At 46.9% G+C, this 13,509-nt stretch overlaps 1 protein-coding gene across 1 annotated transcript in view; it reads right to left on the bottom strand.

Annotated features, from left to right (window-relative positions):
* Positions 1-390: 390 nt before the first annotated feature.
* The window catches only part of LOC139229385 (serine/threonine-protein kinase PLK2-like), a 49,896-nt gene continuing 36,777 nt past the window's right edge, over positions 391-13,509 (bottom strand). Inside the window, exons 14-15 of the mRNA XM_070861085.1 lie at positions 11,656-11,766; positions 391-959 (exon numbers count right to left, since the gene is read on the bottom strand). Of these exons, the coding sequence (XP_070717186.1) occupies positions 774-959; positions 11,656-11,766 (297 nt within the window). The 3' untranslated portion in view covers positions 391-773. The remainder of the gene's footprint in view (positions 960-11,655; positions 11,767-13,509) is intronic.

Here is a 13,509-nt window from a genome sequence, read left to right as displayed (position 1 = left end):
CCGCTGGGCAGGCCACATAGTTCACATGCCAGACACGAGACTCCCAATGCAAGCACTCTACTTTGGAACTCCTTCACGGCAAACGAGCCAAAGGTGGGCAGAGGAATCATTACAAGGACATCCTCAAAGCCTCCCTGATAAAGTGCAACATCCCCACTGACACCTGGGAATCCCTGGCCAAAGATCGCCCTAAGTGGAGGAAGTGCATTTGGGAGGGCGTTGAGCACCTCGAGTCTCATCGCCGAGAGAATGCAGAAATCAAGCGCAGGCAGCGGAAAGAGCGTGCGGCAAACCAGTCCCACCCACCCTTTCCCTCAACGACTATCTGCCCCACCTGTGACAGAGTCTGTGGCTCTCGCACTGGACTGTTTAGCCACCTAAGGACTCATTTTAAGAGTGGAAGCAAGTCTTCCTCGATTCCGAGGGACTGCCTATGATTACACTGTGTAACAAGGGTGTCCGCACAAGTTAGGGCAGCTGATTCTGGGCGATAACCTTGAAATCCAGGTTCCCATTCATTTGAATATATCTAATGCTGCAGCAATCAAAAAACAGATCGTGAAGTTTTGATTCCTGAGTGTATCAACCAATAAAGCAACATCGCTCCAGTTCCAAACCTACAGGCCCAAGAAATTCAATCAGGCAAGGTAGCCAGCAACGGAAAGTGCAAATAGAACTGGGGGTTCAAGGCCTGGATCTTCCAGAATTATAGACCACGGGTCGCACTCCTGTTCCAAGGCCATGTTGGGTAACGGTCCATTCATTATGTCCTATTACAACTGCTGCAACATCCAGTATGTGTATTCCATGCGTCTGCGCAATTCTGCCGAACACCCACATAGCAGCAGTGTGCTCAGTCTGAATGTGGCATTCATCCGGTCCCGATTAATAAAGGTCAGTACGTACTCCTCCTCATGATTGCACAGGATAATCTTTGTGTGATCATGGTAGAAATTGACCTGGTGTAAAGATAAGGAAAAAAAGAATGTCATTGCACTGTATCTAGCAGGGTGGAATAAAAATGTCATTTATAAAATATATAGGAGCTCTTTAAATGCTGCAGCCTCCTCTTTGCTAATTGCTTGCGTGCCAACAGGTGAAGCGGGTCGTAGTCTCCACGCACTTTTAAAATAAAGAACTTAAGGGAACATATGTTCACTCAACGATACACAAGGTTAAAAATGCAGTGTTGCCAGGGTTTCGAGCAGGGAGAATGTTCACTGTATACAACCTAAATGGGACCCGATCGTGCGTCCGCCCTCTCAGGTAGATGTAAAAGATCCTGTGGCACTATTTCGAAGAACAGCAGGGGAGTTATCCGGTCATTACCACATTGCTGTTTGTGGGAGCTTGCTGTGCGTAAATTTGGCTGCCGCATTTTCTACATTACAACAGTGACTACACTCCAAAATGTACTTCATTGGCTGTAAAGTGCTTTGCGACGCCCTGGGGTCATGTAAGGCGCTATATAAATGCAGGTCTTTCTTTTTTTTTCTTCTTTGATGGCAGCAACAAGCTGTGAACACATGAATCTCTTCAACGGTGAGTTGGAGAATTGTCGATTCAAAGCCTTTTAGTATCCCATAACGCAAGGTGTCACTTCAGGGACAGAATGTTTTTTTTTTATTCATTCATGGGATGTGGGCGTCGCTGGCAGGCCGGCATTTATTGCCCATCCCTAATTGCCCTTGAGAAGATGGTGGTGAGCCACTTCTTGAACCGGAGAGGGTAGTTAAGAGTCAACCATATTGCTGTGGGTCTGGAGTCACATATAGGCCAGACCAGGTATGGACGGATTTCCTTCCCTAAAGGACATTCGTGAATCAGATGGGTTTTTACGATAATCCGATAATTTCATAGTCACCATTACTGATTCTAGCTTTTTCTCCCAGATTTATTTAATTAACTAAATTTAAATCCCCCCAGCTGCTGTGGTGGGATTTGAGCTCATGTCTCTGGATTAGTTATCCAGGTCCCCAGATTACTAATCCAGTAGCATAACCACTATGCTAATCCATGTTGAGAGGTGAGGGCCTAGAAATTAGTTTAGGCCAGTTTTTAAGCACCAGGTAGGTTCAGGGATTGTTCCCTGTGCCCGAGGATCGTGACAAATTGTTCCTCATGGCTTCATCTACAGTGCCTGTCGCACCTTCACAGGCAACTCGCTGGACTGAGGAATCCAATTTTGGCCCACCTGACCTCAGGTATGTCCCGGGGGGGGGAAAACAGCAGCAGGAGGGAGCCGATGGCAGTCTCCGCAGTGGCCACCAGGAGTGCTGTGGAGCCGAGAGGAGCCCCTGGCTAGGCCGCATCCACATCCGGAAAGCCTGAGCGGAGCAGGCCCGACTCCTGCTCAGTTGAGGGCAGCCCGATTTGGCAGAGAGGTCCTAAGGCAGACTTCAGGCTCTCACGAGCATATGCAAAGGATCTATTGTCTGCTTTAGGGAACCGGCAAAAAAAGTCGTCCAACCCAATTCCGGGACGGGGATCTGGGGGGGGGGGGGGGGTAAAATGATGTACAGGATCCGATGACATTATCGGGATGGTACTTTGCCATTTAAATTAGGCCCCCCCCCCCCCCCCCCCGTTCCTCTGAGGAGGGAGGCCCATGCCACGCATCTCTCCTCCCCACCCCCGCCCCACCCCACCTCCGTCTGCACTGTCCAGGCTGGTGGATCAAAGGAAACAAACATTAGCACATTCATATAAAATTCTTCTGTGTGCTGTTGCATTTGCTAATCCGTGGACTTTAAGTGGGTTAACAATTAACGTATGGGCGGGGGGTGGGGGGGGGCGGTTGGGAACGAGAATTTTATACCCTTGTTCATTACAAATATCACTCTTATGGGAAATATCAGTGATAAAGACATTTTCCCTTTAGCTACTCCTACAGCTTTGGTCAGACTGAAAGATAAACAACCTCACTCATTCGGCTAAAAATATCATCTGAGGCAAGACTGTCACTTCTAATCGAACACCACCTGCTCCTGTCATCCATTCCTGCCTGCCTGTCTGTTTATTTTCCTTTTGCTGCTGTTGACTCATAAAAGCTTTTGAGGTTTCTTTTCCGCCTGCGTCTGCGCACATTCTGAGGCTGAACTCCAGGATATAGTCGATGTATTTACTGAGGCATATGAAAGCATGGGCCTTACGCTAAACATCCGCAAGACAAAGGTCCTCCACCAGCCTGTCCTTGACGCACAGCACTGCCCCCCCCAGTCATCAAGATCAACGGCGCGGCCCTCGACAACGTGGACCATTTCCCATACCTCGGGAACCTCTTGTCAACAAAGGCAGACATTGATGCGGAGATTCAACACCACCTCCAGTGCGCCAGTGCAGCCTTCGGCCGCCTGAGGAAAAGGGTATTCGAAGACCAGGCCCTCAACTCTACCACCAAGCTCATGGTCTACAAGGCTGTAGTAATACCCGTCCTCCTGTATGGCTCAGAGGCATGGACGATGTACAGAAGACACCTCAAGTCGCTGGAGATATAGCACCAATGATGTCTCTGCAAGATCCTGCAAATTCCCTGGGAGGACAGGTGCACCAACATCAGTGTCCTCATCCAGGCTAACATCCCTAGCATTGGAGCGCTGACTACACTCGATGAGCTTCGCTGGGCAGGCCACATAGTTCACATGCCAGACACAGGACTCCCAAATCAAATGTTCCATGCAGAGCTCCTTCACGGCAAACGAGCCAAAGGTGGGCAGCGGAAATGTTACAAGGATACCCTCAAAGTGCAACGTCACCACTGACACCTGGGAGTCCCTGGTCAAAGACCACCCTAAGTGGAGAAAGTGCATCCGGGAAGGCGCTGAGCTCTTCGAGTCTCAACGCAGAGAGTGTGCGGCAAACCAGTCCCACCCACCCCTACCCTCAACGACTGTCTGTCCCATCTGTGACAGGGTCTGTGGCTCTCGTATTGGACTGTTCAACCACCAAAGAAGTCCCTTCAGGAGTGGAAGCAAGACTTCCTCGATTCCGAGGGACTGCCTATGATGATGATGATCTTCTCCAAAACAATATTTGGTTTAAAGACAAATCAGAATTGAGTCTGATGGCCTTGCTGACACATTTATGAAGAAGGTTTGAATTATGAATTGGATAACCCGGACTTCAAGGGTTAAGTTACGGTGGAAGATCACACAAATTATGGTTATTTACTCTGGAATTTAGAAGGTTAAGGGGTGATCTGATCGAAGTTTTCCGGATGTTAAGGGGAACAGATAGGGTAGATCGAGAGAAACGATTTCCGCTTGTTAGGGATTCGAGGACTGGGGGAGAAATTTCTAAAAACTAGAGCCAGACCTTTCAGGAGTGAAATTTGGAAACAGTTCTACACACAAAGGGTGGTAGAAGTTTGGAACTCTCTTCCGCAAACGGCAATTGATACTAGGTCAATTGTTAATTTTAAATCTGAGATTGATAGCTTTTTGTTAATCAGAGGTATTAAGGGATATGAGACAAAGGCCTATGGTGTTAGGTCGCTGATCAGCCATGATCTCATTGAATGATGGAACAGGCTCGAGGGGCTGAATGACCTACTCCTGTTCCTTTGTTCCTAACAGATAAGGAGGTGGGTTATGGCATTAGGGGTAACATTGGAATTGCTAGCCAAACAAAGACCAAGGTCCATCTAGTTTGCCTTCTATCATCCTGATGATCACAAGATACAACGATAATGGAGTTGTTGACTAATCATGGCATTCAATCTCTATCAATTAATCCACAACAGACCCAGCCATGACAGGAGGAAAACTCCATGGGTACAACAGGATAATCAACTCCTTGAGCCCGTTCCGCCAGTCACTGAGGTCATGGCTGATCTGTATCTCAACTCCATCCACCTGCCTTGGCTCCATATCCTGTAATACCCTTAGCTAGCAAAGATCTATCGATCTCAGATTTAAAACTATTCATTCAGCTAGCATCTACTTCTGGGAGAGAGTGCCACACTTCTACGAGAGCATGGGCCTTACGCTAAACATCTGTAAGACAAAGGTCCTCTACCAACCTGATCCCGCCACACAGCACTGCCTCCCGCTTATCAAAATCCACGAAGAGGCCTTGGACAACGTGAACTATTTTGCATACTGTCAGCAAGAGCAGATATCGACAACAAGTTCCAACACCACCCTCAGTGTGCCAGCGCAGCCTTTGGTCGCCTGAGGAAGAGAGTGTTTGAAGACCAGGACCTCAAACCCGGTATCAAGCTCATGGTCTACAAGGGCAGTATTGATACCCACTCTCCTACATGGCTCAGAGACGTGGACTTTATACAGCAGACACCTCAAAGCTCTGGAGAAGTACCACCAGCGCTGCCTCCGCAAGATCCTACAAATCCACTGGGAGGACTGACGCACCAACGTCAGTGTTCTCGCTCAGGCCAACATCCCCAGCATCGAAGCACTGACCACGCTCGATCAGCTCCGTTGGGCGGGCCACATCGTCCACATGCCCGACACGTGACTCCCAAAGCAAGCGCTGTACATGGAGCTTTGACACAGCAAGCGAGCCCCAGGTGAGCAGAGGAAATGCTTCAGTGGAAGGAGTGTGAGTCAACCCAGGCTCCCCGACCACCCTTTCCTTCAACCACTGACTGCCCCACCTGTGATAGAGACTGTAGGGCCCGCATTGGACTCCTCAGTCACCTCAAAACTCATTTTTAGAGTGCAAGCAAGTCATCTTCGACTCCGAGGGACTGCCTATGATGATGATGATGATCTACCACCCTTTGTGTGAAGAAGTGTTTCCTAACTTCTCTCCTGAATGGCCTGGCTCTGATTTTAAGGATATGTCCTCTTGTCCTAGACTCCCCCAACAACAGTAAAAGTTTATCTGTATACCTACCCTATTAATTCCATTCAAAATCCTAACAACTACAATCGAATCACCTCTTAATCTTCTATATTCCAAGGACTATGGGCTCAATTTTCCCCAGTGATTTGTGCTGTTTTTTTGGCGCCGGCCGCTTTTCTTGGCCTAAATTAAAAAACCCAAGTTTCCCCGATCAATTTGCACCAGCATAAATCAGTTAGTTATAATTTTTTTAGGCAAGTTTTTTTTTCAGCCAGAGGGGTTGTAACCTGCCACCCGCGCCAATTCTGGCCATTTAGGGAAGTTTGTCCAGCTGAGAGTTACTCCAGTTCTTCTTAGGCCAGCGTATGTGGCCTCTGCAGAAAAGCCTTCCGGAGCGTTAAAGAAATCGTCGCAGGTAAGTGCAGCAGATGCCCGGACAGCAGGAGCAGGAGAGGTAAGAGAGAGGGGGAGGGAGGCGGGGTGGGGGGGGGGGGGGAAGCTTTTCGGGTATAGTTGGGTGCGGGGACCGGGAGGGAGGAGGCCATTCGGCTTGGGCTAGGTGCGGGGGAGCTGACCGGGAGGCCCTTCGGCCTGGGGTAGGTGTGAGGGAGCAGAACGGGAGGCCCTTCGGCCTGGGGTAGGTGTGGGGGAGCAGAACGGGAGGCCCTTCGGCCTGGGGTAGGTGTGGGGGAGCAGAACGGGAGGCCCTTCGGCCTGGGGTAGGTGTGAGGGAGCAGACCTGGAGGCCACTCGGTCAGGGATAGGTATGGGACCAGGAGGGAGGAGGTCACTTGGCCAGGGCTAGGTGCGGGGGAGCAGACCTGGAGGCCCTTCGGCCTGGGATAGGAGCGGGGATCGGCACAGGCATCTGCGGGGGGGGGGGAGGGGGGAATCTTTCATAATTTAATGGAGGTAAGTTGCTGCAATGTATTTGTGCTTGCGAAGTTGCTGCAATGTGTAATGTGCTTGTGCAGGTTGTGAGCTGGCTGTTTGTTTCACTTTCCACCCTGGTTACGGCGGCAACCTGATCTTTTTGGCGCAGATCAAGGCTCCACCCCCAAAACTAAAGGACAGACTAGGTGGCGCCAAAATGAAGAAATCAAATGAGGAAACTTGGAACATATTTTTTTTGGCGTACTTGGACCCAAAAAAAAAAGAGCGGAACTCTTCAAGTATGCCAAAAAAAAAACGCTTTGGTGAAAATTGAGCCCCATAAACCTAATTTATGCAATCTCTCCTCATAATTTAACCCTCGGAGCCCTGGTAACGTTCAGGTGAATCTGCGCTGCACTCCTTCCAAGGCCAATATATCCTTTCTAAGATTCGGTGCACAGAACTGTACACAGAGGAGGTTGAGAGGAGACCTCATTGAGGTGTACAAAATATTGAAAGGCCTGGATATAGTGGATAGCAATGGATTATTTCCATTGGTGGAGGGGTCTATTACGAGGGGGCATAATTTTAAGGTGGTTGGTGGAAGGTTTAGAGGGGATTTGGGGGGTGGCTTCTTTACGCAGAGGGTTGTGGGGATCTGGAACTCGCTGCCTGGAAGAGTGGTGGATGCAGAAACCCTCACTACACTTAAGAGATGGTTGGATGGGCACTTAAAGTGCCGTAACCTGCAGGGTTACGGTCCTAGAGCTGGTAATTGGGATTAGACTGGATAACCTCTTGTTGGCCAGCGCAGATATGATGGTAAGTACTGCAGGGAATCGAATATGGCCAGGGTGATCTCCTGGACTAATTTTGATCACCTGGATGGGTCGGAGAGGAATTTTCCCAGATTTGTTTTCCCCCAAATTGGGCTGGGTTTGTATCTGGTTTTTGCCTCTCCCAGGAGATCACATGGCTCCGGTTGGGGCGGAGTGTAGAATGTTTCAATGTCGCAGTTGTGTGGGGCAGACTGATTGGGCTGGGAGCTCTTTACCTTTCCTCCGTTGTTCATTGGTTTATATGTAAGCTTCAGGGCTACTGACCGAGGGGCATGTGGCTCTTTGTCGGCCGGCGTGGACACGATGAGCCGAAATGGCCTCCTTCTGCGCTGTAAATTTCTATGTTTCTACTCCAGATGTAGTCTAACCAGGACTTTGTAAATCTGTAGCAAAACATCCTTACTGTTATATTCTAGCCCTCTAGATACAAAGGCTAACATTCCTTTATTTTTTGTACTGGACTACTACATTTTAGTGATCTGTGTATATGGACCCCTACATCTCTTTGGACCTCCATTGTTCTGAGCTTCTCACCATTTAAAAAATACTACCCTTTTTTGGACCAAAATGGATGGGCTCACATTTACCTGTGTTGAAATTCATCGGCCACAGTTTTGCCCATTGACTTAATTTTAATGGAGAGCTTTGGGGCCATAGTTCCAAAGTCACCTTTTCCCTCACAAGCACGCTACATTTACCACATGTCATGTCTCAAATTACTCATATACCGTGTCCCAAAACCTTACAACTCCTCATTGCTGGCCCAAGCCTCACCTGCTGCTAGTGCGTATCGGAAATTTGAGTGAGGTGCTCAAACCAAAATTAGACTCAAGATCCTGGGCAGGACTGAATTTCCAATGTGCACTGTTGGTGTGTGAGGCTCTCTCACCCATCTCCATTACAACGTTTCCCACATTACAACAGTGGCTACACTCCAAAAGTACTTCATTGGCTGTAAAGTGCTTTGAGATGTCTGGTGGTCGTGAAAGGTGCTATATAAATGCAAATTTTTTCTTTTCAACCAGTCCACCTACCACAAGCATGAACTCACTTTTAGGGCCAGACTCAAAAAAGAACCTTTCACGACAACCGGATGTCCCAAAGCACTTTACATCCAATGAAGTACTTTTGAAGTGCAGTCACTGTTTGTAATGTAGAATCCAGCTCAGACGCGATGAGACACAAGCTACCTCTATGACAATAATCATTGCAATTCAAGTTCTTACATGAAGTCCTTTGGGATGTTTCTGAGAGGTGTGTTTATAGGGGCTATATAAATATTTTTTTCTTACTGCTGAGTAATGCACTGTAGCCAAAAGGTTTATTCAGTATATAATCTGAGACACAGGATATCAAGCCTGACCAAATTTTTTCACAAAAATACTCTAATCCTTAAAGGACAAAGATGCCCCACAGGTAAGTGTCGCATCTCAAATTAGTCATATACTGTATTCCAAAATGTGCCGTGGCTCAGTGGGTAGCACATTCGCCTCTGAGTCAGAAAGTTGTGGTTACTAGACCCATTCCAGGCACAAAAATCTAGGCGGACACTCCAGTGCAGTGCTGAGGGAGTGCTCCACTGTCGGAGGTGCCATCTTTCGGATGAGACATTAAACCGAGGCCGCGTCTGCTCTCTCAGGTGTACATAAAATATCCCATGGCACTATTTCGAAGAAGAGCAGGGTAGTCATCCCCACTGTCCTGACCAATATTTATCCCTCAATCAACATCACTGAAATAGAATATCTGGGTCATTATCACGTAGCTGTTTGTGAGAGCTTGCTGTGTGCAAATTGGCTGCCAAGTTTCCTACATTACAACAGTGACTACAACATTGGCTCCAAGGTGATTTGGGGCATCCGGTGGACGTGAAAGGCGCTATAGAAATGCAAGTCTTTATTTTCTTACTCTTACATTGCTGGCCCCAGCCTCGCCTGCTGCCGGTGTATATCCCACAGCTACTTTGAATAGAAAGTACTTAACCCAGAATTGTTTCTCAATTAGCAAAAACCTCAGCGGGGATGGAGTTTTAAAAAAGACACAACTCTCAATTGGTCTGGAAACTGGCCAATTACATTGACAGCAGCACTGTGATGCAGATGTGTTCCATTGCGATCCTCTTGGCTGGCTTAACCAGAATTCGTCCCCTTGACGTTTTGATACAAGAAAGAGATGTACTTTGGCCTCAACGAAGGAGCCATTTAATTGAGATAAATGCCACATGGCACACATCCTAAGGGTAAATACTTGACATTCAAAGCGCTGACCCAGAAACGTCCTTCTCCTCTTAAAGCCCAAGTTTCAAAGCATTTTATCAGCGCTGGCCATATGGTCTTCTAGTTGATTGAGCACAATTAACATTTTGCAGCTTGTTTCCACCAACACTGGGAAGGACTGCGTGGCATTCTATGGTTGATGCTGGGGCTATACCATGGGTGCTGTTTTAAAGTGGTACCCGCTTTCCTAGTGCTACAGCGAAGGTTCACCAGACTGATTCCCAGGATGGCAGGACTGACATATGAAGAAAGATTGGATCGACTAGGCTTATATTCACTGGAATTTAGAAGAATGAGAGGGGATCTCTAGAAACATATACAATTCTGACGGAATTGGACAGGTTAGATGCAGGAAGAATGTTCCCGATGTTGGGGAAGTCCAGAACCAGGGATCACAGTCTAAGGATAAGGGGTAAGCCATTTAGGACCGAGATGAGGAGAAACTTCTTCACTCAGAGAATTGTGAACCTGTGCAATTCTCTACCACAGAAAATTGTTGAGGCCAGTTCATTGGATATATTCAAAAGGGAGTTAGATGTGGCCCTTACGGCTAAAGGGATCAAGGGGTATGGAGAGAAAGCAGGATTCGGGTACTGAAGTTGCATAATCAGCCATGATGATATTGAATGGTGGTGCAGGCTCGAAGGGCCGAATGGCCTACATCTGCACCTATTTTCTACGTTTCTATGTTTTACTAACTTGCAATGATGTCAAATTGGGGACTAAAGGAGAGCACCGAGCACGGACCCTAACACAGCATCGGTATCCCTGCTTGCCCGAAGTAATTTTGGCGGAAGAGCTGCGGAAAGTCTGGGAAAATGCACACCGGGAATTTCCTCAGGGCTTTTCCCTCTAACTTTGATGGAAGTTTCGCGAATTCACCCCGGTTTACGTGCATAAGGAAGATTTCTGACAAACTTCCCTCATAGCTACAATGATGGAGTGGGAGCGGTCCAGAGGAAATATACCAACCTAATACAAGAACATAAGAAATAGGAGCAGGAATAGGCCACTTGCCCTTCGAGCCTGCTCCGCCATTCAATAAGATCATGGCTGATCTTGTACTCCAATTCCACATTTCCGCAATATCCCCATATCCCTTAATTCCCTTCGTTAACAAAAATTTATCGAACTCTGTTTTGAATATACTCAACGACTGAGCACTCACTATATCAGTTAAAAAAATGATTATGTTATTAGCCCTTTGCTAACAACGCAACTTTAAGGACAGTCCAGTGGTAGAGGCAAAATCGCAAATGTTGGAAATTTGAAATAGAAAGAGAAAATACAGAAAGGCACAAGGGTCAATCAGCCTCTGAAAGAGAAAGGCAGGTTCATGTCTTCAAGGGGGAAGCTATATACATACATAAGGGAGAAGAAGTGGAAAGATATGCATATAGGGTTAGATGAAGTAAAAGAAAGACTTACATTTATATAGTGCCTTTCATGACCACTAGGTGTCTCAAAGCGCTTTACAGCCAATGAAGTACTTTTTGGAGTGTAGTCACTGTCACAATGTGAGAAATGCAGCAGCCAAATTGTGCACAGCAAGCTCCCACACACAGCAATGTGATAATGACCAGATAATCTATTTTTTTGTTATGTTGATTGAGGGATAAATATTGGCCAGGAAGTAGGGTGGGAGGAGGCTCGTGTGGAGCATAAACACCAGCATGGATCAGTTGGGCCAGATGGCCTGTTTCTCTGCTGTAAGCTCTCTGTAATTCTGTGTAAAGCTCCAGACTTACCCCTTTATCAGAACCTTTGATGGATTCTGTGCATTTCTACCATTTCGTGCTTTTGCTCTACTCTACTGACATCTGGCTGTCAGTTAAGGAAATGTGTGAGGTTTTGAAACGTACCTGCAAAGTGCCATTGCTAAACAGCATCATAACCGCCCAAGCAGACTTCAGCCACTGAAGTAGGTAGAGTTGGTTCGGAGATTCTCCAGGAGGTGTCCGTACATTCCCGCCCTACAAAGGTTTTTTTTTTTGAAAGTCAGTACAAAACTTACAGATTTAGGTCTTACGTCAATAATCTACTAATTTGTTCACAGTCCCTTCTACAAACAGCAATGACCAGTTGATAGCAGCCTGGAAATTATGTAGTGATATATTATCATACGAATGCTTAAGAAACAATTTGCATTTAATGCTGCCTTTCACAGCTTCAGTGCACTCCAAGAAGCTTTACAACTTTACTTACAAAAGGAATACTTCTTAAACTGTTGTAATGTAGAAAGTGCAGCATCCAATTTGCGCACAGCAAGGTCCCACAAACAGCAATGAAATAATGACCAAGTAATCTTTTTTAGTGATGTTGGTTAAGGGATAAATATTGTCAAGGACACTGGGGGAAAAACTCCCCTGCTCCTTATCAAGATAGTGCCATGGGTTCTTTTATGTCCAACTAAGAGGGCAGACAGGGTCTCGGGTTAACGACTCATCTGAAAGATGGCACCAATGGCGGTGTAACACTCCCTCAGCACTGCACTGGAGTGTCAGCCTGAATTACATTCTCAAGTCTCTGGAGTGAGACTTGAACCCACAGGAGAATCCCTACATTTCTGGGCCGCTAAGTTCATTGTAAGACCGTGTTAACTGCAGTATATCTTTATTTACAATGAATACACAATCACTTGTTGCATGCTGCATTTTTGTCCTCTGTTCCGAACTACATATTTTGTGTGCATTTTGGAGTGAAAACACACACAACCAAACGGACTCCATAACAAACTTTTTTTGATACAGCGAAGGGAAATGCAGGGACGGAATCTGCCGCTTTACGATCTTAACAAGCTGAAAAGAGCAGAATCCTTCATGCAGACCGTTCACTTACTCTTTTCATCTGTTCCAGATGACTGACCCTCACTGTCTTCCCAGCCTTCTCATTCTTCAGCCTAGCTAATTATGCAATTTGGAGGATGTCAATTTGACACTCCAAAAACCTGACAGCCAGGGACTGTTCATCTCTTACTCAGTCACCTCTGAACCAGTAAGGCATTAGTCCCGGATAAATCTCTATCTGTCTTCGCAGAGTGTGTCAGTTGTCAGTAGACATGTTATGGTACCAACGCTCAGATTATGGCACAACTTTTAATGAACAGACCTCTTTTTAAAAAAAAAAATACATTGGTAAGGTCATGCTGACTGTCTCTATCAGCCTGGAGAAGAGTTAGTGGTGGACTTTCTGTGGCAATTGTTTGCACAACTGAGTCGCTTGCTCAGCCAATTCAGTCGGCGTTAAGAGTCAACTATTTAATGGGGGACTGAAGTCACATGTAGGCCAGACCGGGTTTGGGATTGTCGATTCCCTTTCCTGACAGGCATTAATTGGAACAGTGATCCATCCGCTTTCACAATCACCGTTCTTCACAAATTACCAGGTTTATTAAATTCAATTTCGCATCTTGCCACGACGGGAATGTGAACACAAGGGAAGGAGGGGTGGGTTGGGGTAAATTTTTCAACCTCACCAGCTGGATCGTAACCTGGGCCAGCGGATTGCCCGCCTATTGTAGAACCCGCCCGAGTTTCAATCCGCTCCTCTCGGTTACCAGCCAGTTAAAAATGACCCCTATGACCTCTGGCTTTCTAGTCTAATTCTTTCCTACGCAGCCCTGATTACAGTCACTCCACCACCTAGGCCCTAATCTCCAGAATTTCCTCCCTACGTCTCTCTGCCACAGTCTGCTCCTTTAAGACGCTTCTTAAAAC

Source organism: Pristiophorus japonicus, chromosome 18, assembly GCF_044704955.1.
Source record: "Pristiophorus japonicus isolate sPriJap1 chromosome 18, sPriJap1.hap1, whole genome shotgun sequence".
In the NCBI taxonomy this organism is placed as follows: domain Eukaryota; kingdom Metazoa; phylum Chordata; class Chondrichthyes; family Pristiophoridae; genus Pristiophorus; species Pristiophorus japonicus.
The sequence above is the reverse complement of the archived record's forward strand: the minus strand, read 5'-3'. Positions and strand labels throughout refer to the sequence as shown.